At 24.6% G+C, this 25,884-nt stretch overlaps 11 protein-coding genes across 11 annotated transcripts in view, besides 1 other annotated feature; 4 read left to right on the forward strand and 7 right to left on the reverse strand.

The window, feature by feature from the left end:
- Positions 1-4,981, reverse strand: part of EHI_079730 (uncharacterized protein) — a gene marked incomplete at both ends in the record, with an annotated part of 5,220 nt that extends 239 nt beyond the window's left edge. Inside the window, 2 exons of the mRNA XM_647778.2 lie at positions 75-4,916; positions 4,967-4,981. Coding sequence (XP_652870.2) covers positions 75-4,916; positions 4,967-4,981 — 4,857 coding nt within the window. The remainder of the gene's footprint in view (positions 1-74; positions 4,917-4,966) is intronic.
- A 315-nt stretch (positions 4,982-5,296) lies between these two features.
- Positions 5,297-6,430, reverse strand: EHI_079840 (uncharacterized protein; the record flags this gene model as incomplete). The annotated part of the gene is made up of 1 exon (XM_647777.2): positions 5,297-6,430. The coding sequence occupies one exon, from the start codon at positions 6,428-6,430 to the stop codon at positions 5,297-5,299; it is 1,134 nt and encodes a 377-aa protein (XP_652869.2).
- Positions 6,431-7,388: 958 nt separating this feature from the next.
- EHI_079850 (uncharacterized protein) lies at positions 7,389-8,017 on the forward strand (the record flags this gene model as incomplete). Its single annotated transcript, XM_647776.2, has 2 exons — positions 7,389-7,436; positions 7,490-8,017. The coding sequence occupies 2 exons, from the start codon at positions 7,389-7,391 to the stop codon at positions 8,015-8,017; spliced, it is 576 nt and encodes a 191-aa protein (XP_652868.2).
- Positions 8,018-8,618: 601 nt separating this feature from the next.
- Positions 8,619-10,883, forward strand: EHI_079860 (methionyl-tRNA synthetase, putative; the record flags this gene model as incomplete). The annotated part of the gene is made up of 1 exon (XM_647775.1): positions 8,619-10,883. One exon carries the CDS (start codon positions 8,619-8,621, stop codon positions 10,881-10,883), a length of 2,265 nt encoding a protein of 754 aa, XP_652867.1.
- A 2,643-nt stretch (positions 10,884-13,526) lies between these two features.
- On the reverse strand, positions 13,527-14,498 carry EHI_079870 (uncharacterized protein; the record flags this gene model as incomplete). The annotated part of the gene is made up of 1 exon (XM_647774.2): positions 13,527-14,498. One exon carries the CDS (start codon positions 14,496-14,498, stop codon positions 13,527-13,529), a length of 972 nt encoding a protein of 323 aa, XP_652866.2.
- Positions 14,499-17,406: 2,908 nt separating this feature from the next.
- Positions 17,407-18,357, reverse strand: EHI_079880 (RNA recognition motif domain containing protein; the record flags this gene model as incomplete). The annotated part of the gene is made up of 1 exon (XM_647791.2): positions 17,407-18,357. One exon carries the CDS (start codon positions 18,355-18,357, stop codon positions 17,407-17,409), a length of 951 nt encoding a protein of 316 aa, XP_652883.2.
- A 428-nt stretch (positions 18,358-18,785) lies between these two features.
- Positions 18,786-19,333: a repeat region.
- A 67-nt stretch (positions 19,334-19,400) lies between these two features.
- EHI_079890 (Rab family GTPase) lies at positions 19,401-20,170 on the forward strand (the record flags this gene model as incomplete). Its single annotated transcript, XM_647790.2, has 3 exons — positions 19,401-19,590; positions 19,679-19,779; positions 19,873-20,170. 3 exons carry the CDS (start codon positions 19,401-19,403, stop codon positions 20,167-20,169), a joined length of 588 nt encoding a protein of 195 aa, XP_652882.1. The 3' UTR covers position 20,170.
- Positions 20,171-20,261: 91 nt separating this feature from the next.
- Positions 20,262-21,454, reverse strand: EHI_079900 (uncharacterized protein; the record flags this gene model as incomplete). Its single annotated transcript, XM_647789.1, has 2 exons — positions 20,262-21,273; positions 21,324-21,454. The coding sequence occupies 2 exons, from the start codon at positions 21,452-21,454 to the stop codon at positions 20,262-20,264; spliced, it is 1,143 nt and encodes a 380-aa protein (XP_652881.1).
- A 412-nt stretch (positions 21,455-21,866) lies between these two features.
- On the reverse strand, positions 21,867-23,743 carry EHI_079910 (Rap/Ran GTPase-activating protein, putative; the record flags this gene model as incomplete). Its single annotated transcript, XM_647788.1, has 3 exons — positions 21,867-22,150; positions 22,205-23,620; positions 23,677-23,743. The coding sequence occupies 3 exons, from the start codon at positions 23,741-23,743 to the stop codon at positions 21,867-21,869; spliced, it is 1,767 nt and encodes a 588-aa protein (XP_652880.1).
- A 552-nt stretch (positions 23,744-24,295) lies between these two features.
- On the forward strand, positions 24,296-25,171 carry EHI_079920 (RNA recognition motif domain containing protein; the record flags this gene model as incomplete). The annotated part of the gene is made up of 1 exon (XM_647787.1): positions 24,296-25,171. The coding sequence occupies one exon, from the start codon at positions 24,296-24,298 to the stop codon at positions 25,169-25,171; it is 876 nt and encodes a 291-aa protein (XP_652879.1).
- A 118-nt stretch (positions 25,172-25,289) lies between these two features.
- Positions 25,290-25,736, reverse strand: EHI_079930 (uncharacterized protein; the record flags this gene model as incomplete). Its single annotated transcript, XM_647786.1, has 1 exon — positions 25,290-25,736. One exon carries the CDS (start codon positions 25,734-25,736, stop codon positions 25,290-25,292), a length of 447 nt encoding a protein of 148 aa, XP_652878.1.
- Positions 25,737-25,884: the final 148 nt, after the last annotated feature.

A 25,884-nucleotide genomic window follows, 5' to 3' on the forward strand; every position in this document is an offset into this window, starting at 1 on the left:
AAGAATAAACAAAGTTTAACATTAAATGATGGAATAAAAGTAAGTTTTTCAAAGATTGTTTGTTTTGTTTTGACTATGAATATTCTTTGAGAAATAAGATCTTTTGGAAAAATATTTTTTCCAAAGATAGCAATAAGAACACAAATATCATCTTCTGTTATTGCATCAAATAATGAAACTAAAAAAGTAGCTGCAATTCTCCAGGACATTTTAAAAGGAGGATTAATAACATCAATTGTTAGAATAACATCTTCTATATGACAATTAAAAATAAATTCTAAACAAGAAGAAACAATAGGAGATAATAAAGAATAATTTTCTAATAAAGAAGGAATATTGTGGTTTAATGCTAAAATAATTCCAATACATTGTATTTCAGTATCTATTTTAAATAAAGATCTATTCCAGTCAGGATGAAGTAATAATAAAGAGAAAAAAGCATAAGTTATTAAAATTTGAATAGAAGATTGTTGTTTTTGCATTGTAGCATAAAAAGATATTAATAATTTTTGTTGTTTGATATTAAAATAAGGTTGAAAGAAAATAAGGAATTTAATAAATTCTCTTATTTTTTCATCAGACTGAAGTACTGGTAATATTAATTGATTAAATGATACATTTCCAAATGAATCAATTTGAAAAAAAGATGATTGGACACGTTTAATTAAAGACTCATTAATTGTTCCCCAATGAGAAGTAATAGGTAATTGACCCCAAGTTAATACACGTCTTGGTTGTTCTATTCCAATAGAAATAACATTATCATAATGAGATAATAAAGAAAGAATAATTATTAAATAGAATGGTTGTTTATTAGAAAGAAATCCAGTTAAAAGGTCATCACAAATTTTATTTAAATCAGAAGAAGGTATAGGTAATTGTCTTGCTAAAGTATTTAAAGAAGTAAGAACTTCATGAATAGAATTTACAGGAGGAGTTCTATATTGCCAAAATGTTGTCATAAGTAATTGTTTTTCATTAAGAACAGAAATTAAAGTATTATTTTTATATATTGGTAATAAATAAATATAATGTAATAGTAAAGAAGTTAATTTTTGTTTTAAATGAAATAAAACAATATAAGGAATTTTTAATTTTTTAGTTAATGAATAATAACGAGTATCAATTCTTGAATATAGTAATGTAAATAATCGTTCAATATTATTATTTTCATCTTTTCTTTCTTTTAAAAGAATTTGTTTTTTTATTTGTATTTCATCTTCTTCAATTCGTTTTTCAGTACTTTCTTCTTTTTTATCTTCTGCAATTTCTTGAATAGAAGCAATAGAAGCACAAGATATAAAAGCAGTATCTCTAAGAAAAGGAATATCACTAATAAGTTGAGAATAATTAGAAATAAAATTAGATAAAGAAAAAGATGAATCATCTAAATCATTATATTTATTTCCAATAGACTGAGAGAATGAAGTAAAATAATCAAATAATAAATGATAATCCCTTTGAGGAAAATTAGGAAAAGAGTCTTTAATAGAAGAATAAATTTTAGGACGAGAAGCAAAGAAAGCTAATTTTTCATAAACTTTCATTGATAAAGGTATTTTTAAATTAATTAAAAATATAAATAATTCTTTAGAACCTAGTTGAATGTTATTAATTAATTTGTCAATGTCATTTATTTTTTTACATACAATTTCATTATGTTTAGGTTGAATATCTTTTGACCAATTTGCTTCTTTCATTAAATTAATTAAAAATAAATACTTTTTATTATCTTTTATTCTATTAAATACTTCTAAATGATTTACAACTCCTGAAGAACATAAATAAACATTTTCAAATAATTTAGAAAAAGCAATTGTTCTATATGTCCTTGGAAATTGAACAATAGTTGAAGCTTGTTGAATAAATATTTCTGTTAATTGAATTGGAATTAATGGTTTTAAAAAGAATAAATGAGTATTTCTACTTGAACGAATACTCCAATACATTGGCAATACACAATCAATAAATAATTTAATAGTTTCATCTGAATATATTCCATGAATAAATGAATCTTTAAGAACACTCATTAATAATTCAAATGCCATATGAAAAGCAGTTAATAAATCAACATGATTCTGAATTTCTTTAATAAAAGAATTTTTATGTATAATAGACTTATCAGATTCAATTAATGTTACTATTTGACGATAACCCATTTGAGCACCAATTAAAATATTTTGGTTTGAAGATAATATTTTTTGAATTAATTTATCATTAATTATTTGAGATAATTTAGAAATCATTTTACTAGTTGATTTATTTAATATAATAGAATGTAAAATAATACAATAATGAGTAATTTGTAATAATGTTTGAAGATGAAACTGAGGATTTAAAGGTTTATTAATAATTATAAATTTTAGTGTTGTTAATTCTTCAATTAAAATAGTATAATTCAATGATTGATTTAAAGGAGGAAATATTACAAAAGAAGGAACATAAATATTAGGAAATAAAGTAGAAATATTATCAAGATGAGAATTATCAAATTGTAATTGTTTTTGTAAATTTTGATATAATATCTCATAATCTGTATTTCCTGTTGTTAACGTTAATCTAATGCTTTCTCCAATTACTGGTGCTCCAATAGAATTACCAATTCTAACAAATAAATATCCATAATTTAATATACTACATCGAAGGTTATAATCAATTGACTCATTATTAACAAGTTCTTCAATTAATAACATAGATGTATCATTAATTTCTGCCCATGCCCTTCTTTCACCAATGAATTCAATTTTAGTTTCTGGTAATATCCAATAATCCCATTGCATAAATAAAGATGAAATTGATTGAAATAAATTAAAATTAACTGAATAAATTGTTAATTGACTTTGTAATATTTCTCTTAACAATAATATTATTTCTAATGGACATACATCATGTAATACTCTTAAATAATTACAAAGTTCTATTACCTCCCATCCATTTAATCCAATAGACCTAACAATAGACGCAAGTGAAAGTATTATTTTTTGAGTTAATATTATTATTGGTGATTCTAAATTACCAGAACGTAATTCAATTGAAACAAGATAATTTATTAATGAATTTAAAAGTGGTGATTTTATTTCTTCTAAATGTTTTTTTTGAACAGCTAATTGAGTAGAATTCATTTGAATTCCAAGAACTTCAACAATACAACGAAGTAAATTTTTAACAAATAAATAACATTTAATTCTTGAAGAAGAAATAACTTTTTGTTGACTTCTTGTAACGCATTGAACAATTTCACAAAAGGCAATTAATCCATTTACAATAGAAAGATTTCCAATTTTGCCATACATACTTAATGATGTATTTAATAAATTTAATCCATCATCTAATGTAATTCTTAATAATCTTTCTGAAATATTTTCTAATGGATTTGGTAGTCTTGATAATACAAATGGAATAACTGGTGTATGAGTTATTTTTTTTAATAAAATAGCAAATGTTTGAATTGAAGTTAAACGAAATAAAGGATGAATTTGAACAATTGTTTGAGAAAATAATTTAAGAAGAAATTCATTAAGAGAAGTATTTAAAATAGTAACACTTACTTCTGTAAATGTTTCATATGCAATTTTTCTTACTACTTCATCAGGATCCACAATAAAACTAGAAATAACTCTTTCTAACATTAAACGTAAAGATAAAGTAGGTAATATTCTATGACAATTATCAAAACTAATACATTGTTTCCATTTAATTTTAGTACATTCTTTAAGATAACTACATTTAATTCTTGAATTCAAAGTCATTGGAAATGAAAGAAATGAATATATTACTTTCTTTAATAAAAGAATATTATTTAAATTACTTTCAATTAAATAATTAATTGATTCTCCTAATGAAATAAAAGCATTTTGTGAATTTTTATTATGTTGTGATTCAATAATAAATAATGAAACAAGAAATTCAATTCCTCCCCATTTTTTTAATTCATTTTCAAACCACAATTTTTCTTTTTCTGTATGTCCTGCACAAATGAGACAAGACAAAAAATGTAATTCTTCAGGTTTTCTAATATCAGAACTAATATTTAAATAAATATATGAATTAAATTCTTCCATTATATTATTATTTACTAAATGAATATAAATATTACAACGTGTTTTTATTAAAGAAGAAATTAATTTAATTAATGCATTAATTGTAATTTGGTTTGATGAAGAAAATGAAAATCGTTTAATAATATTTTGCACAATATTTTCTAAATAGTTATCAATTTGTTTATTTCTATCATCAACTTCAATTAAAATATATGATGTTAATAATTCTAATGAATCTGTTTTTGACTGAGCTATTCCAAATCCAATAAATGAAACAATTAATATTAATAATGAATAATTAAATGTTGTATATATTTTTGGTGTTTCTTTTAATAATTCTATAAAAAATAAAATAACACCATCAACATCTATTCCTTTAAAATTATATTCTTTTCCATATATTTCAATATTATTTAATATTTCAATAACTCCATTCATATATTCTTTTAAATAAATAGGTTCTATTATTGTATTTTTTATTATTGGTTCAATAATTATCATTGCTATTGTTAATGCATTTGTAAATTGTTTTCTATTATATCTTGAAATTACTCTGAAAAATTGTACAGCTGCTGATCTTTCTTGTGAACTTGTCATTGTTATCATTGACTCAAATGATACATTAAGCATAACACTATCAATTCCTGGTATTCCAATTGATAATTTATAAAGTTCTGAAAGTGAATTTGCTACAAGAATAAGAAATTCAGAATTTTTTCTAACTTTAAAACATTGAATAATACTTTCCCATAAATGTATTAATGAGATTGAATCTTCACTTGTTGGAGTGTTTTTTAACAAAATGATTAATATTTTAATTGATAACAAAAATGATCGTTGATTTTTTGATGATGACTTTTCAATTAATTTAATTATCTCTTGTATAAAAAATTTTCTTAGCCATTTGATTTGTAATTGGACATTACTATTTGTTTTATCATTCTTTTTTGATATAAAAGTAAATACTATTGATGATAATGTATTATAATAATTTAATGAATAATTGGTATCACTTGCTTGAATTATATTTGTTAGATGAAAAAAACTTTCCATTCCATCTCCTCTTTTTATTGCTAATAAACATTCGTTTTTTTCTTGGCTTAACCATTCATTTGTAATACATGTCATTCTTTTATTTTTTTTTAGTTTTTTATTTCTCTTTTTTCCTTTGCTTGAAATAACAAAAATAATAATATAACAAAAAAAATTATATTTTTTTTTAATTCTTTAAAAACTCTTAACAAAAACCTTGTTATTTAAAATGTTGGTCGTGCAAGTAATAAAGTGGCATGATCTAATTTACCACTAAACACATTTGGTACTGCATTATTTGGGTGATCCTCCATATATTTTTTTCTATCAACAATAACTCCAATAATTGCATCCATCATCATTTTATGAAATTGGTGAACACTTACGGCATGTGAAGCAACTTCAGAAATAAATTTTAATGAATAATTTCTGTTAATTTCTTCTATTTGTTCTTTCTTTAATTTAAACCATTTAATATCTCCTAGTTCTGGTTGAATTTCATTAGGACTAAATCCTCTTGTTTGTGGTTCAAGATTATCATGAATTCCATCTGAACAAACCATAATAATATCATTCCATTTTAGAATTTTATGATAAACCATTGCATTTCTAATATCCATTCTTTTATTTGTTCCTTGAATACCAATTCTTCCTCCTGGATCATTTGATCCAATAGCATGTAATCGACTTCCATAAGTTAAATCTTCGGTTGTCCAGACATTTTGTTCATTCTTTATAAAAAATGTTTTACAATCACCAACACTTAACCCAATTAATTGGTACTTCTCTAGAACTTTACTTTTTAGTGTTATACTTTTAAAATACTCTTTTACTTCTTGTTGTACTTTTGATCCTTCTTGATGAATATCTTCAAATTGATTAGAATTTATTCCTTTTTTCTTTAATTCTTCATTGTCAATAATTGGTACTATAACTCCACAACATGTTGTACATGTTCCTCCAATTTTTCCTTCCGGTACTTCAAGTTGAATAATTGTTTGATGCGCTAAAGCTAAGCCAGTTCTACATAACTCTTGAATTTCTTCTGTTGTTCTCAATACATTCTTTTCTAACTCATTCTTCATAAATAATACAAAAGTTGCTGATGCCACTCTAGCAGCATAACTAGGTTCTACTCCCCATCCACATCCATCATTAACAGAATAAATAAGAAAATTACGACATCTATAAAATCCATATGCATCAGCAACAGGATCACCATCTCTATGTTTTACTCCATCTTTTTCAAGGATAGGATAATTAGAAATAGTTTGTATTGTGAAACCTTTACAGACATGAACTTCATCATTAAAATTATAGAAATCTAAGATTGAATCTGTGTAATCAAGTTTTGACATGATATGATTTTCAAACCCTTCTTTTACAGGAATGCTATGAACTTGTTTTATAAACTCAGGATTAACTTTATTGAATTGGTTGTTAAATGGTGGTGGTATATCACCATACTACAAATTTAATCTTTTAGGTCTTTCATGTTTCTGTCTATTAACCGCTTATTAGTTTAACAAACAGGAATAGTTTTGATAAGTTTCTCAATTGCTTCCATACTTCTTTACACTTTTTTCAGATTGTTAAGTTTTTCCAACTTTATTGTTTTGAACAAAAAAAAATGGTTTTTCTTTTTTTTTTGTTAATATGATGTATAAAAAATGCTATTTATAACATTTATTAAATCATTTTTAATTAATACAAAGCATCAATTTTATTCATCAGTTAAATTACTTAAACACTATATACATGTAATTCACATCTCTTTAAAAATAAATATTATCCAACAATTATTAATTTTTTTTTTGCTTCAATTATAAGTAGGAAATAATAAAACTTTCAAATATAAAGTGTTATATCAGTAAGAAATGTGCTAAAAAAAATTAGTCATATTGTTTTAACTAATAAGTCACAGAGTTATAAAAAGAAAGATGTCAAATAAAAACAAAGAATCTTAAATGAAAAAACACTACCACAAATGAAAAGAATGAAAAAAAAGAGAAACAGAGAAATAATTACCTTTAAAAAAGAATTAACATTAGTTTTTGTGAATTTATTTCATAAATGAGATATAGATGATTACAAATTAAAATGAAAAGAAGATAAAATAACTAACAGGTTAAAATTAGTAAAGAAAATTTGATGTTTTTTATTTATTTTATATTTGTCAAATTAATTTCAGAAGTTTATAAAATGTTTATACTTCATTTTAAAAAAAAAGAAAATATTAAAATATAAAACTACAAAATAATTTAAATGACGTTGGAAATAATCAACACAACAGAAGTAGATACTTCAAACTATAAGATGTGGACTGAATTAGCTTCAGCACCTGAAGATTTTAATATGGTAGTAGTTTGTTATAAAAAACATTTAAGAGAGAAAATAACAAAAAAATTGAAAAATAGGATAAAACAACATTAACACAAATGGTTCATTGTTTTCAACAAACGATGAACCAAGAAATTAAACGTCATTTTGAAGAAGAATTTATAAAACGTCAACCAATGATTGATAAGGCATTTACAGAAAAGTATAATAACATTCAACAAAACCCATCTTCGATTAAGGAAGAACTTCAAAACGAAAAAATCAAATACGCTGAACTAACTAAAGTATTCAATGAACTTATTCGAGACCAAAAAAATTTAAAAAGTCATTTAGAAACATTACAAAATAAAATTAATCTTTTAGACCAAGAAATTCAAGCTACTCAAATTCAACAGCAACAATTAGCTAATAAATTTAATCTTAAAATCGCAACTATAGATAAAGAAAAACTCAGAAAAGAAATTGAACTTAATCGTATTATGTCTTCTCATGACCAAATGGTAGAAGAATTTAATAAACTTCAAATCGCTCATCATAAATACAAAGCTGCTTTACTTAAAGCCCAAACTGAAATTAATGCTTTAAAAAGTGGTTTGGGAAAATAACAATAAATACATTTTAAATGTTATTGTCCTTTTGAAATAATAAAATTTTATGTTTATTTTGTTTTTATATTATAGTTTTTTTAATGAAAAAATTATTTACTGATTAAGATTGAAATTCTTTTATCTTTTTTGATTTAATCATAAACTAATAACTTAACTTATCATTCTTTTTTACTTATCATCCTGAATAAACAAACCTATCTTAGAATGTACCTTAAGCATATTTCGTTTATTACTATAAACATTCTTAAAAGGAATTATCTATTATTTTTAAATGAAATAAATCTTATAACATTTGCTTCAACGTAAACAAATTATAAAATGATATCTAATGTTTATTCTTTTAAAAAAAATGTAGTGTGTCTTCTTAAAGACTAAAAACATTAAATAAATAAAAAAAGTTATACTTTGCTTTTGTATTTTATTGATATCATTTTTAATAATATCAATTACTTTTTATAGTAATTTTAGAATTTAGACAAATTTGCTCTATATTAGGTGAAAAACTTTTTATTTTGTTCTGAGAAGAAAATTTATGAAAATTTGAAGAAAAAAGAAGAAGAAAACCCTAAATGGAAAACTTAAAAAATAACAAGATTTAATGAGTTGCGAAAAGAAACCAACACCAGTTGTTGGTGAAAGAAATATTCTTATTACTAGTGCATTACCATATTGTAATAATGTACCTCATCTTGGTACATTAATTGGTTGCGTTTTGTCTGCTGATGTTTATGCAAGATATTGTAGAATGAGAGGATATAACACTTTGTATGTTTGTGGAACTGATGAATATGGAACAACAACAGAACAAAAAGCATTGTTAGAACATTGCACACCACAAGAAATTTGTAATAAGTATTATACCCTTCATAAAGAGGTATATGACTGGTTTGACATTTCATTTAATTACTTTGGAAGAACATCAACTGAAAAACAAACTGAAATTACACAAGACATTTTTAAACATTTAAATGATAATGGTTATATTTATAAAGATTCAGTAGAACAATTTTATTGTGAAAAGTGTGATAAATTTTTAGCTGATAGATTTGTTGAAGGAGTATGTCCATTTTGTAATGCCCCTGGTGCTCGTGGAGACCAATGTGATAGTTGCCAAAAATTAATTAATACTGTTGAATTAATTAATCCACAATGTAAAGTCTGTCATTCTGTTCCCGTAAGAAGAAGTTCAGAACATCTTTTTATTGACCTTCCAAAACTTCAAGATAAACTAGGAAATTGGGCAAATGAAACAATGAGTAAATATGAATGGCCAAATAACTGTGCATGTGCTACAAAAACATGGTTAAATAATTTAAAAGGAAGATGTATCACAAGAGATCTTAAATGGGGAACTAAAGTGCCATTAGAAGGATTTGAAAATAAAGTATTTTATGTTTGGTTTGATGCACCAATTGGATATCTTTCTATTACTGCTAATTATACTGATGATTGGAAGAAATGGTGGATGGATAATGAACATGTAGAATTAACACAATTCCTTGGAAAAGATAATATTGTATTCCATAGTGTTTTATTCCCATCAACACTTCTTGGAACTGGAGAATCATGGACTATGGTAAGAAAACTTGCAACTACTGAATATTTGAATTATGAAGACTGTAAATTCTCCAAATCAAATGGAACAGGAGTATTTGGAGATGATGCCATGAAAACTGGAATCCCACCAGAAGTATGGAGATATTATCTTCTCATTAATCGACCAGAACAATCTGACACAGTATTCTTGTGGAATGATCTTATGGAGAAAAATAATAATGAGTTATTAAAGAATATTGGAAATCTTGCTCAAAGAACATTAACATTTGCTGTAAAGAATTTTGATAATAAAATACCAAAGAAGATTACTAAAATTACAGAAGTTGAATTAAATTGTGAAAAAGAAATTAAAGAATTATATAAGGAATATCTTAATGCAATGGAAAATGTTAAATTAAAAGAAGGATTAAAAATTGCTATGGCTATTTCATCTGTTGGTAATAAATATCTTCAAGACACTGCTGCATGGAAAACAATTAAAAGTGATAAAGAACGAGCTGGTGATGAAATTTATTATGCATTGAATATCCTTTATTTTGTCTCACTTGTACTTGACCCATATATACCAGAGTTTGGTAAAAAGGTTAGAGAACAAATGAATTTACCAGCTATTCCATTACCAAATGATTTTGGACTTCTTCTTGAAGGAGAAACTATGTTAGGAAAAGTAGAAGTTATCTTCAAAATGATTTCAAAAGAACAGATTGAAGAATTAAGAGCAAAGTTTAGTGGAAAACAAGGAGTTCCAAGTACTACTGCAACAACAACTAAAAGTAAAGCTAAAGGAAGTGGAAAACAGAGTAATGTCAAAGAAGTTCTTGATGGATTCCAATTAGAAATTAGAGTTGGTAAAATTGTTGAAGCTGGACCACATCCAAATAGTGAACATCTTCTTGCACTTAAAGTTGATGTTGGAGAAGAAAAACCAAGAAGTGTTGTTGCTGGACTTGCTGAACATTATAAACCAGAAGAATTATTAAATCAAAAAGCTACTTTTGTATGTAACTTAAAACCATCCAAATTAAGAGGAGTTGCATCAGAAGCTATGATTCTTGCTGCTACTTCACTTGATGGTACTAAAGTTAAATTCTGTCATCCAAGTGCTGATGCTGCTATTGGAGCACAAGTTATTCCAAAAGAAGGTAAAGTTACTATTTCTGCTAAGAAGATTTCAATTGATGTTGTTGGAAAGATGAATCTTTCATTGAAAGGAGGATTAGTTAGAACTAATGATGTTCCACTTATTGTTAAAGATACTGAACTTACAGTGACTGTTGATGAAGTTGTTGATGGAACCGTTAGATAAATGAAGAAAATATCTTCAACCTTTTTTTAAATTTCATTCTTTTTGTTTTATAAAAGAAAAAACTAAGTCCAAGTCTTAAAATTTTAATATTTTTTAATTAAAGATAAGAGACAATTTTATAAAACTATATAACTTCTTTAAGAAATATTTTTTTACTTTATTCATTAAAGTTAAACTCATCCTTTAGACTCACTTCTTTGGGACTTTTTTTATTCATTTTCATAGAAATATTGTCTTACATATTCAATTAGAATTATTATTCTATACTTTTTGGATAATATGACAATGTCTTGGATTTGTTTGTGTGTATTTTACTTATTCATCTTTCATCATTAACAATATCTCTAATACATTTTATTGTTGTAAATTTATTTATTATTGAAAATGAAATGATGCAGTTTATCATTTTTATTTAATCTTCAATATCTTCAACATAAATGCATTATGAAATTACCCTTCTTTATTATAGTTTCATTAAATTATTGAAAACAAAGAGTTAGAGAGTGTGCATCAATGCTATACTTTTAAACAGAGGTTTAACTTTAGAATGAAAAGAAACTACTTGTTCATCTAATAATATATAAGAAATGTCATTGTTATTAATTGTGTTAAAATATAATTAATATATTCTCAATTTGTTTAATATAAGAATAATAATTTAGTTGATGGTATATTCATTAGGATTGTGTTTCATCAATTCATTCATCTTTTTCCTTATTTTATTTTTATACTTCATTCAAACAAAGAACTATTTTTATAAAATAGAATAGAATAAAAATTTCTAACATTACTACTCTTTTATCATTTATATTCTTTCTTCTTTCCATTTTATATTCAATATAAATTGTTGATTTATTTTCCTTTGCTGATTTTTCTCTTATTTTTATGTATGTTTTTCAAATATTTCATCAATAATATTCTCCATTTGACTCTTCTCTTATTCTCTCTTTTGACTTTTATTTTGGTTTATTAATTTTAGTTTGGCGTTGGTATTAATTGACTTTTTCATGTATTTTTTATTTGTATTATTCATTTGAAGGTCTCATATTTTTTATTATCTATCAAATACTGCTTTTATTTTATATCTTATTATATCAATGAATATTCCTTTCTTCCATTTATTATAATTTTTTCTAATATTGATTCGAATGTTGGTTACTCATAAATATATTTCAATTTGATATATTTGAATGAAATAAAAATATTATTCATTTTTATTTTAATTATTTATTATTCTTTGTTTTTAATATTATAATATGATAGTTTAATCTTTTCTATTTTATTTTCTATGTGTTTCTTGTTATGTTATTTTCATTTTATTTGTTGTTTCTTTTTCAATTATCTTCATATATAGGTCTTTTATTTTGGCTATGTATTTTTATTTGTCTGTGTTTTATTTTCTTTATTTCTATTCGTTTTGTATAATTATAATTAAAGTCATTTGACTATAAATTAAAGTCATTATGAATTATTTGTTTTTTTTTTTAATATTTTATTCATGTAATTAAGTGGACAAGTATATTTATCTTATTTGTTGTTTTATTGTGCTTTGTGTTAATAATCAATTCATGTGTTATCATTGAACAATTCATTATTGTTTTCGTTCCATCCATCGAATGTTGTTGTTTTGTTTCTGTTAATTCATATCCATCATTTCTATATACCATACTTTTGTTTCATGTTTTTTTTATTATTTCAATTTTTTGATATAATTCAAAAATGAATTATATAATTATTTCTGTTTTTTTCTCAGTGTATATTTATTTTGTCCTATTGTTTTGGTATTTTCATACCAGTCTCTGTTATATTCTACTTTCTTTGTTTATATTTATTCAATCACTTGTTTGTGAATATATAACTAATACAATGAGTGAAATGTTGATTTAAATTTAATTCATTTTGACTTTTTTATTTATTTCATTCTATTTATTTGACTATTTTATTTATGTATTTTCTATATTTTCACTCCTTCCTCATATATGTTATTTGTTTATTAAAACCATTATTCATTTCAGTTAGTCTGTTATGAATAGAAGTGTTAATAATATCTTTCTTTTCTTATTGAAAGTTATTTCCATTTGTCTATTCTTCTTTATTCTTATTATTTGTTATTTATTTCCTCTATTTTTATTTTCTTATTCTCATTCTTTTATTTATTTTCTCTTCATAATATCGTCTCTTTCATTTCTTCTTTTTGTTTTGTACTTCTTTATCATTTTTAATTCCTTTTATCTTTTATTGTTTTTGCTTCGTTTATTATCTTCGTTCCAAATCTTCTATTTTTTTTCTTTTCTACCTTCTTATTTTATATTTATCTTTTTTTATTTATTGTTTTTCTTAACCATTTCAATGAGGATATATCATTTTAATTATCAATATTCTTATTAGTCTTTGTGTCATTGTTAACATCACACTTATCCTTCTTTCAAAAACGTCACTCTTCCATTTTGATAATTATTCAATTATAATTGTTTTGTGGTGTTTGTTTCTTAACAATAACATTTTCCTCTCTATTTGACTGACAATCAAAATATCAAAATAAAATAACAAAAAAAAATTAAAATTAAAAAATAGAAGCATTTTTTGTTATACGAAAAAAATAGAATTGTTTTGAGCTTCTTTCATCATACGAGATTATTTTACTTACCTATATGTTATGGTCATTTCCATTAACCGAGAGGGTAATCCCTTGTGAAGTAAAACTGGTGCGCAAGAAGACCCTTTCATAGAAAATGTTGTGCTCTTTCCATTTCCAACGATATTTAACTTATTTGCAAAACACATTCTTTGTGTACACCTGTCAACGTCTAGACCAACGTCTATTAATTCTCCTTTATAATAAAGATAATTCAATAGCGTTTGGTCATACCCCCATTGAAAAGTAAATTTAGGATCCATTTCTTGATTTAATTTTGTTAATAATTGAATCATTCTTGAAACACCTCCAATACCAAAACCTCCGTTTAAAGTAGGGGTGTTATACTGTGTTAGTTTGAATGCTTCATCTCTTCCGTAAAACCACCACATCCAATAAAAGTGTAACTTTTGTCCTGTTGTTGAATGTCTAAAGCAGTCAGTAGGTGAAACACATTCACTCATCCACACTAAATCATTCATCCCTATTGTTGCAAAAATGTCATTAAAATAAAAAACGTCACGAGTGTCTGACCATGCAACTCGGTCAATATCACTTTGGTGTTGTTTAAGATATTCTAAACTCAATGGAATTCTTGCGTTAACACAATTCCATCCTTTTAAATATTGTTTTGGAGATGGAACCATAGTTACATTAAATTCAGTCATTAATTGTATAAAATCTTGTGGCACGTCTCCCATAGTTAACATTACTAACGTAACTTTAGGTAATACTTTTCTTACCAAAGAAAAGGCAAACCTCATATCCTTCTTATTGTGTTTCCATTTTCTTGTATGTCCATAAGAAAATAGTATCACATCACGTTCTGTGGCTTTGGGGTATTTAAAGATATCTCCACACTCTCTCTCATAATTTAGTCCTGTGAGATTAAATCCTGTTATTGTTATATTTTGATGAGAATAACTCAGCGGTAAGGCGTTTAAGGTATAAGACTTTCCTGAACTATGGTTCATTACCATAACACTCAAAACTATCACACAAACTATATGAGCAAAAGCAATGAATGTTAGCAACATTAATAAGCTGCTATTATAACTTTGTTCGATTTAGTTTGTTTTTTATTCTTTTATCATTTAAATTTTTGTTTATTAAAACAACTATTTCAATACAGCTTTAATTCCCCAAAACTCAATACTTAAAGAAATAATTTTCAAAGATATAATCCAAGATATAAAAATTTCAATACCCAATTTATTTAGATAAAAATATAATTATTATAATATTTTATTATTTTTTATTAGTATCTTTTTTTTTAATTCGTTTCTTTTTTATAGTTTTTTTATTTATTTGAATTTGATATGATTTTGACTCATTTTATATTGAAATTCATTATAAGAAGATGGAAAGAAAGAATATTTTGAATGACATTGTAATTAATGTTATTATCATTGATTCTGAACAGTACTTATATTATTTCATTTCTGGACTATCATTTCATTCATTGTTAAATTAAGTCAAATAGATATAACGTAAAACAAAAATCCGATATAAATAATGATATGAATATTTAATATCATAGAAATAATTAAATGATGAAGAATCAATAATTAAGAAATAAAAGGAATATAAACTTAACAAAGGAATTGTTCGACGTTAATTAGATATAAAACAAAAATAAACAAAGAAGCAAAAGAGAATAAAAATAAGTAAAAATAAATGAGAAATGACTAAGAAATGAAAATAACAAATAAAAAGGTTAAAATAAAAAGAATAAGATAATAAATAGAGAAATAGATAATACATATTTGAAAATATCAATAAAACATATTATAAATTAATATTTAGTATTGATAAATTGTTTCAATGTATATGAAGAGAAAATGTTAATAAAATATATTCATCTGATTATAGAATCACAAAACAATGAATATTATAATCATCAAAACATATGAAGATGAAATGTATTTGTGATGATGGTATTTTTATTCTGAATTTATAATACATTGTATAACATTTGATACCTCATTTCTCAATAAATATTATAATTTATCTTTATATTCAATTTTTAATTGAACAATATTCAATTCATTTGTTATATTTATGATTCAATGTTAAATAAAATCATTAAATAAATAATTAATAAACGAATTAATCTTTGTTATGATAATAATCATAAATTAGTAATAACAATGAATAATTTTGAATGATATATTGTTATTTCATTATTTAATATATTTATTTATCATAGTACCAATATCATTATTCGTTATTATAACAATTATATTTTGTTCAATCAATTAATTTAATATTATTTGTTCAATTAATAATAAAATCAGAATGAAAATATGAATTTAATTAATGAATCACATTCTCATCATTCATCAATTTAAAATGTAAATCATATTGAGTATGAAATAAACAAAAATGCATTTGAATATCAATAAATGTTGATGTTAATTTAATTGATACAATTATCGAATCGTTTGACAATTCTCAATTCAATAAACAATAAACTAAAAGAAAACAATGAAAATCACAACTAATCACATGAAAATATTATAAATACAATAGATTGAAATGACACTCATCAAATAAATTATTCATCTTTTAAACAGTCTATATTTTGTACTGTCATAAATTATAATCAGAAAGATATGAGATGAAGTGTTGGATTAGAACACACAACAAGAATAAATAATGAAAATAAATGAAATGGTACCATCTCATAAATTCAATAATTAACACCACATAAACAACAAAAATCAATAAATCACAACATGAAATAGAATAAATAAAAATTTAATTGATTTATAAATACTTTTTAATACACAACATCAAATAAACATACAAATAAAGAATAAATGATGAATAAATGATTATATTCATTTCATTTTGTTAATTAAGTGAAAAATGATAATAATATTGAGATAAAATAAAAGAATATAAAAGAATAATAGTAATGGCAAATGTATTTCTCTTCATTTAAATTAAATAAATCATTATCATTACAATATCTTTATTATTTTATTATATAACACTGAACACACGCTAATTCATATACTAGTTATTATATAATTATTGTTTTTATAATTGTTAACAAAAATGAATAACACTTTTTTAAATGATAAAAATAATGATTGACTTGATGTTAATAACGTGTATTAACTATTTAAACATCCATATTTTGAACTTATAAACATCAAATAAATTAAAATGGAAGAATTAATAAACAAGAACAACCAATTGATGATACTACTAAGAATTATCAATATTATTTAGGAAGTCTGAATAGAAAGAAACAAGAAGAAGAGAATTTGCAAAAATGAGAGGAATAGAAGAAATTCAACAAATAGAAGAATGGACAAATAGAAAAGTAGGAAATATACATTTGATTCTGATGTTGATGATTGGAATGTTAATAAATCAGTATTTGAAGAAAGAATAATGAATAAAGAACATATAATAATTATTATTGAAGATGAAGAAGGAAATAAATTTGGGGGATATGTTAATTCTCGAATTAATAGAGTTGATGGTTTTATATATGATTCAAAAATCATTTGTATTGTCATTAAAATCACAAGGAAGAATGAAAAGAATGAAGAAATTCAATATTAAACAACCGCAATTTTCATTTTGATTATTTAATCAATTAAATATTCGTTTGTTTTCATTTAGACATGATACTGGTATTTATAAAGAAAATGATAAAACACAATCACATTGTAAACAACATTCATTTAAATATGAAGGAATATCAAAATGCACTTTGTGGAAAACAACATCCAAATCATTTCACACCAAAACGAATCATAGTAATTGAAATGATTCAATCTGAATTATTTTAAATAAAACCTAAAAATAAAAAAAGAGTGAATTGATAAAGTATTGAACAATACAATAATTAAATAAAGAGGAATTGAAAAACTATTTCTTTTTTTCAGAGGCTGGTGATACTAACTCTCTAAATATAGGTAAATCACTTGTTTCTTTATCATTGTCTGGAGTGAGTGCATCAAATGGAGAAACATGATTGAATTGATGAGACAAATTGTAGTGATGAGTACTAAACATCTCAGTTGTTGGAGATGATGATTGTGAGATATGACGTGCAGATGTAGGAGTAAAAAATAAAAGGTCAAGTTGTTGAGGAGAAAGAGAATTTGTGTATGACTTTGATGTACGATGAACTGGTTCTGAGGGAATATGTTTTTGTTTTGGAGATGTAATTTGAACGTATGATTGGTTCTGAGATGTATGAGGAAGAAGAGTAGAACTTTGACAATGTTTCTTTAATGTAGCCTTTTGTCTTCTATTTCTTTTTGATTCGATAGTTTCAGAGAATTCAACTACAATTAAATTCCCACACCACTCTTTTCCATTTTCCTTGTTAATTGCTTCAATTGCACTTTCCATTTGTTCATATTTCACAAAAGCAAACATTCCTTTAGAATTTTCAATAGTAGTAACTTTCTCAATATTTCCATAAACACTAAACTTTTGTCTGATCATATCTTCATTATCGTTTTGTTGGTTAAGATTTGAAATGTAAATTGTCATTTTGTCAAGATCTCCTTCTTTAATTTGAGATGATTTAGCCCATTCAATTACCCAATTTCTTTTATGTGGGTCATTTCTATTTCTTTTAGGAGCTTCTTCAACACATAATTTGGCATCTTCATGAGTCATGAACTTTACAAATCCACATCCTTTAGGTCTTTGTGTTTCTGTATCAACCATCATTGAAATATCCTTCACAGGACCGAATTGTTCGCAGTATTGTTTAAGTTCTTCTTTTTTAATACTTCCCATACGAGCAAAGAATAACGTAGTAGTACAATTTACTTTAATAGCTTTTTCCAATGATTCTTTGCTCATTGAACTTAGCTGTATCTTTTTTTGGATTTATTTTACCTTTTTTTTGTGAGTAGAGAAGATATTATATTAAAATGGTTTAAATACTATAATCTTATCTTTTGATTTTTTTATTTATATTCTTTTTTTAAAAAGAAAATAGACATTTGATTGTCAAGTGGACTTTAAAAATAAAATAATTACAGAGACTAAAATATATTATTACGAAGTGATTCGTATTTAACTTTGTCAAAAAATAAGTAAATAATAACAAAATTAAAAAAATTCTCAGACCCGTCTTAAACCATCATACTTTATTCAGATATATGCTGATTTATTGATCATCACTGACAATATATAAAATAGTTATGTAATTATTAATATTAATCATTTAATTATAAATAAATTGTGGGTGATTATAAAAATAAAAACTTATTAAAAAGTTAATATAAATAAAAATTAGTTAATTAAGTATTAATAGAATTTTCATCTATTCTTCCTAGCTCAGGGGAGACTAATCCCATCCCTGAGCTTATTAAAAAAGAGTAATCTCTTTGTTTAACTTATCATTTAGATTTTTCTTGCAAAATGAGGAAAGCACTTCTTTGCTTTATTTCTTCCTATTAAGGTTTTTCAAACCTCTTCTGCTTATTTCTTCTTTTTAAGCCTTTGTTTGTTTTCTGCCTTAATTTTAAGGAATTTCATTTTTCTTATTTTATGAATGGGAGAAGGAATCATTTTATTACTACTGTATTACTTTGACTAATCTTCTTTTTAGTCTTACTTTGACTAATCTTCTTTTAGTCATACCCACACTTCAGTAGATTCTTATATTACATCCATGTAATATTCTACTGTATTCTCTTGCTGCACCCTTTGCAGCATTCCCTAATACATTCCTAATTCAAATACACTGTCATAACCAGATAATAACTGGGAGAGTCGAAGAATGAATTTGTACTAGGGTTTATGTGTGGTGTTTCAGACGTGCCACCTTCGATCTCTCAAAACTTATTAAAAAGTTAATAAAAATAAAAAATAAAAAATCTTAGTTTGTTTTATTTGTTATGAAAGGAAGTATATACACATTCAAAGTTCTTGTTATTGGAGAGTCTTCTGTTGGTAAAACTGCCATTATGGAACGGTTCTGTGAAAACCAATTTAAAGGTGATTATATGTCAACAATTGGAATGGATTTTAATACAAAAACTATTTCAGTCAATGGACAAACCATTAAATTAAAGATTTGGGATACTGGTTTGTTGTCATTCTACTAAACTTCAATGACCTTTTGTTTTTTTTTTGAGTCTTTAGTTTCTAAATAAAATCAACTCACCAAAAATAGCTGGACAAGAAAGATTTAGAAACGTAACAACAAGTTATTATAGAGGAACTCAAGGATGTTTGGTTGTGTATGATGTTTGTAACAAAGGATCATTTGAAATGGTTTGTTCTTCTATTTATTCTTATGTGAGCTTGTCAATTAATAAGAAAAAAAGTGAGGATAGTTTGAAACGAAAAGACGTACTGATAAGTTAGTTAGATTATTGGATAGAAGAATATAAGAGAGAACAACCAAACTCAGAAATTGTTATTGTTGGAAATAAAATTGATTCAACTCAACGAGATGTTACTGATTCAATGAGTGAATCATATGCTCATTCAAGAAATTTAGTATCAATGACATGCTCTGCTTTAAATGGTACAGGAGTAAAAGAGGCATTTGAAAAACTTGCAAGTCAAATTTTAGCAAATAAATTATTAATGGATAGTTTACCTGAAACAACAGAAGCCAATTTGAATACAAAAGAAAAACAACAATCCTCATGTTGTTAATTTACCATATATTTTATTTATTTTAAGTACATTTTACTTAAAGGGAATAATTAAGAAAAATAAAACAACAAAATTAATAAGAATGAATTAAATCAATCATCATCCTCATTTTCTTTAGTTCTATGATCAGCATAAAGTTTAACTTTTTGGAATTCAGGAGGAGGTATAAGTGAATTATAAAAGTCAGCTAGTTGTTGTAATTTTGAACGATCATTAAGTAACAGAGAATTAATAAGTTGTTCTAATTTGTGAATATAATGGAAATTATGAAGAGAAAGTAATGTTGTTCCAGTTAATTCATGACATAATAATAAATGATGTATATATGCACGGGATTGATTTGATTTACAAGAGAAACATTCACAACCATTCACACAAACATCATTGACTACATCTTTATAACAAGTATTATATAAGTCTATAGAAGTAATATTATTATTTTGATTGATTGATAAAGGGAAAACAAATGCTTGCCCATGAAGAGTAAACTCATTAATAGAATTTGTCCAAATAGAAACATTCATTAAAGCTGCTTGAATAATTTGAGAAAGATTAAATGAATATAATTTCACATACATTTTAATATTATTACATAAATCTTTTATATTTTGAATAAAATCTAATATTTTATCTTTATCTTCAATATATTCACAATCAAATACAATTTCATGAATTCCAGTTTGAATTATATCTTTGACATACTGAATATCATCATCTAATCCAGTTAATCCAATAGATGCAATAATTTCAATTGTAAGACCTTTTTTTGTTTTTTCTTCAATCATTTCTTTTAATTTTTTTATAACAATTTGACGTTGTTGTTTCATCTTTTTACTTGTTTTTCTTTTCTCTAAAGGAGAATAACAAAACCCTTCAATTTTATCAAAACCACTTTGATTTGAAAAATTTATAACTTGTTGAATAGTTAATGGTCTATATCCACCTCTTGTTGTAATATTAAATTCTGCTTTAGTTAATTTATTACAACTATCATCAATTTTTTCTGTTAATGACATACTGAGAATATGATGACTTTGTTCTGGCATCATAAAATATTTTTTATATCCCTTCCCATATTTTAATATAAATTCTTGTGCTTCATACCTACTAATAAATACTTTAATCCTTTTATTTTTACTTATTCTTTAACAAACAAATCTCTATAACAAAATAAAAATGTATTAACTTCTTTTAAATATTTTTCATAATTATCAATTGTAACAAATGGAATACTCCCAACTTTTGTTGTTGAAATAATTTGAAATTGTGGTGTTGAAGTTGACATAAATCAAATGTAAATATCTTTTTTTTATAAAAATCAAAAAGGGTTTTTTCATTTTAAATAGAAAAAAAATAACAAAAAATAATCTAATCTTCTTATTTTATCTAATCATTTTAAAAGAGTGAAATTTTCATTCAAAAATAGTATTTTTATTATTTATTTTAAATAAACATAATGTTAGAAATTAATTCCTTCCTATAAAAAATAATGAAAAGTCAACAAAGATTGAAAGGACAAAAATTTTAATTAAAATGAATTTTACTACTTAAACAAAAAAAGATCAATGATTCTTCCATTTGAGTAAAAGATAATAGTCATTTCTAATATTTAAAGAATAGTTAAAATACTAAAGATAATACTTACATTAGATATTGTTCAAAAGAAATAAAATGAAAATTACAAAAGGAACAATTATTCATGCATATTTTTCCATTAAACGATTAATTTGGGATTGAAGAACTCTTTTATTATTTGCAGCAAATGTTTTTGATTTTAATGCAGTTCTTTCTGCGTTAATAATTTTTTGCATAAAGAATTGCCTTACTTGAGGGCCATGGGCTAAAACAGGTAGAATAGGTTGTGTATGAGATGGAATTAAGAAAGGAGGAAATGGCTGAACACAGTCTTTAGACACAACAGAAATTTTATATGAATTATTATTATTTGTAGTTATTGCAGGAGTAACAACTATATAAACGTCTAAATAGAATTAAATATATATTTAAAAAATATAAAGATATAATAAAAACAAACGTGTAAAATGTGAAGTCATTGTTTCTGGTTTAAATAAATCATCTTTATTAAGTTGTTCTTTAAACACTACAACCACCACATCATTTCCAACAAATCTTTTACGTTCTAATGACTGTTCATCATTCTTATTACGAGGTATTAATGGTGCAACATGAAACATACAGTCATAGTTATCATATTGAGTAGCATAACTTTCTTTTCCAGTAACATTAGTGTGAGTGTCTAGTCCACCTGAATAATTTTGATATCCTTCAAGTGTTACTTTAGATGCAATTAAATTCATAAATTTCCAAAACGCTTGTGATGGTTCATTATTTGCAAAAATTTCATTTTCTGAAGATTGTCCCGGACCAGCATAAACAACACCAAATCTATATTTTGATATAATAACACTTTGATGAAAATGAAGTAAATCATCATCTACTTCAGTATGGTTTGCTAATCTAGTAACTTGATTAGAATTGTGAAACACTTCTACACATTTTAGTGCTGAGTCTTCAGAAATAATAATACACCTATAAATTCCTGCTTCTGAACGAACAATAGTTCTCATATATTTACTATCTTTAATACATGAAACAATTTGATTATTTGTTTTATCAAAGTAATGTTTAACTGAATTATTTCTATAGAAGAAATGTTCATAATATGGGAAATCTTCATCTACATTTAATATTGTAAAGTCATTTAAATTTGTTAAATGAGTAACAGATAATGGACCAGTTTCATAATTAAATCCTTGAACAATTTCTGCATTTGTTGGTGTTGAATGAAGGTATTGTTCAGTTGGTGTAATAAGAGAACTCCATAAGTCTGAAACAGAAGAAACAGGTGAAAATTCAAGAAAATCACACCATTGTGTAAAGTCAATAACTAAATGCTTACTTGGAGTAGCAATTGGAGGGTTTGTAGGAATAACAGGTGGTGAAGAGTATTCAAAAAGTGATAATAATATTTTTTTCATTAAATTTAATTCGTCAACACTAAAATTATGATGTTCTGGTGATGATCTTCGTGAAGTAGAACGAGAAAAGACTCTTGAAATAGAACCTCTTCTTGAATGTTTTCTTGATAATGAAGTACTTTCACTTAATGTAGAAGAAATTGCTGCTTGTATTGCATTATAATTTGTTGACTCTTGTGAAATTTCTGCAACTGACCTTCCTCTTTTTTTTTTTGGTTTTAACGCAGGTTGGCTTGGAAGAATAAATACTGATGTATGTGATCCTGGGGTTTCTAATGCAAATTCTGGCACTGTTAATGAACTTGATGTCGAACTTGATCGTGCTTTTCTTATTGGAACCACAACAGATTCATCAAAAGCAGGTGATAGAGTAATACTTTTACCCTGTGAATTTGAAGAACTTCCTTCATCAATTGGTGAAATTGTTCCAGGTGTATTAGAATGAACTAATGCTAAAACAAAGTAAATACATTTATTTATTTTTCTTTTTCAGGTGTTGAAAACAAACTCACTGTATTTTTTTTCCCTCCATTTATTTTCCATTTTGATAAAGCTCCATCAACATCATCAGTCATTTTTTATAATTAAATGTTTTCTAGTTTTTTGCTTAGTTCAATTTTTATGTTTGGATAAAAAAAATTGTTTTTGTGAAAAAAATGGAAGTAACGGCAAATTATATTATTTTTCTTTGTCATTATTTTCTGGTTCTTTTTTCTACCTATAACCCCTTAATGTTTTTTCGTTTTCATTTCTTTTTATTTTTCATATCAGTCTCTTCGTGGTTATCTTTTTTCTTTTTTCATTGCCAAGTTTTAACCTCAAATTCCGAATTAGTTTAAACGATTGAATAAAGAATTTGGAAAAGGGCATTTAAAAATAAATCTAATTCTATTTTTAGAATTTTGACACATAATGAAATTTAATTCAAATACAACTTTTATTATTGTGATATAAAACAAGAAAAATACTAAAAAAATGATGAGTATTTAATTATGAGATGATTAATAAATATGAAAGGATATTTTTCTTAAAAAAAAAAAGAACGAAAGAAAAAGGAAAAAAAGGATGATTTTTGATAGAAGAAAGGCAAAAAGAAGAAAAAACAGAACTAAGAAGAATTGTGTTGAATGAGTTTAGGGAAAACACCACGATACCTCTCCTTTGAAATTAATAAAAGTGTTAATGAACACCAAACACATACACTGTTTATATCTAATATAAATTCAGAAGTAAGCAGTGAAGCTTATTATCAATTATTAGAATCATTTGGGGAAATTGAGGCTATCAATTTTGAAACAAAAAGTCGAGGATTTATAATTGTAACGTATTATGATATAAGAAGTGCTAAAATTGCCATAAAAATCTTACAAAAAACTGTAATTGGAAATCAAACTCTTGAAGTCCATTATACTATTTCTCGTGATAAAAATCAAATTAATCATGGAAGTATTGTTGTTTTTAATTTAGATGAAACTATCACAAATACTTTAATTCACCAAATATTTTCACAATTTGGAGAAATTAAAGATATCAGACAAACTCCAAACAAAAAACATCATAGATTTATTGAATTTTTTGATTTACGTTCAGCAGAAAAAGCATTAAAAACAATGAATAAAAGTGAATTAAATGGGAAGAAATTAAAAATTGAATTTTCACGTCCTGGTGGAAGAGAGACTGGATTTATTACAGAAGAATTAATAGAAAGATACAATAATGCTGAACGTCAAAGAGCTCAAAGTGATCCTTGTGTTTGTTTAGTTCGTACAACTAAACAATCTAATAATGGAGATGGTCTTTTTACATTAAAACAACGTCAGCGAGCACAAACATCTATTCGTTTAAAACATACTAAATCTTCACTAGTTGAGTTTCAAGAATACATCGACTGTGAAACACCTCAAGAAAATTCATTATTCTCTCGTACTCCTGAACAACTTCTTTCTGATAATACAATGTATTCTGATACATATGACAATAATAGTGAAAATATTTGTTTGTAATTCTTTGTACTTTTTAATATGAAACTAATTCATTTTACTTCTTTTTAAGAAAATTTCTTTATGTTATTTGAATTTATTAATAAAAAGTAAATTACATATATCATAAATTTATATTATTTTATTTTTGTTCATTATTATTATTATCCATATACTTATTTTCTTCAGCTAATCGTTTGTGAATATGTTCTTCTTCTTCTTGTGAAACATCTTCATTTTTTCTTTTTCGATGAATCTTTGCTTTAAATGTAATTGGCTTTTTTTTCTCGTCAACAAATATTTCGTCTTCAAAAAAATCAACATATTCGACACGAATAGCAGGAGATGATATCTCATCATTAAGAATATCAACTTCTTCAACCTCTTCATTTGTTTTTGTCTTTTCATTTGATGTAGTAATTCCATACGCTTCTTCTATTTTTTCAACTTTTGTTAAATCTGATAATGACTTTCTGAGATTTTTAATTAAATCATCTGTTCCATCATCACCCCCTCCACTTCGTGTTGGAGGTGTTGCAACTCTATCTTCTTCACGAAACTCATTAATTTCTTCTTTTTTTTTTGACATAGAATTATTTACTTTTTTTTTAGTTTAATTTTAATAAGTTCTTTTTAAGTTATATATAACATTATTCAATTTTGTTATTATTAATTTTATTTTTTTTTGGATAAGATTTTTTCATTCTAAATTGATTAAGGGAAATAAATATAATAAG

The sequence above is a fragment of the Entamoeba histolytica genome, genomic scaffold (genome assembly GCF_000208925.1).
Source record: "Entamoeba histolytica HM-1:IMSS scf_1104750517525 genomic scaffold, whole genome shotgun sequence".
In the NCBI taxonomy this organism is placed as follows: Eukaryota; Evosea; order Mastigamoebida; family Endamoebidae; genus Entamoeba; species Entamoeba histolytica.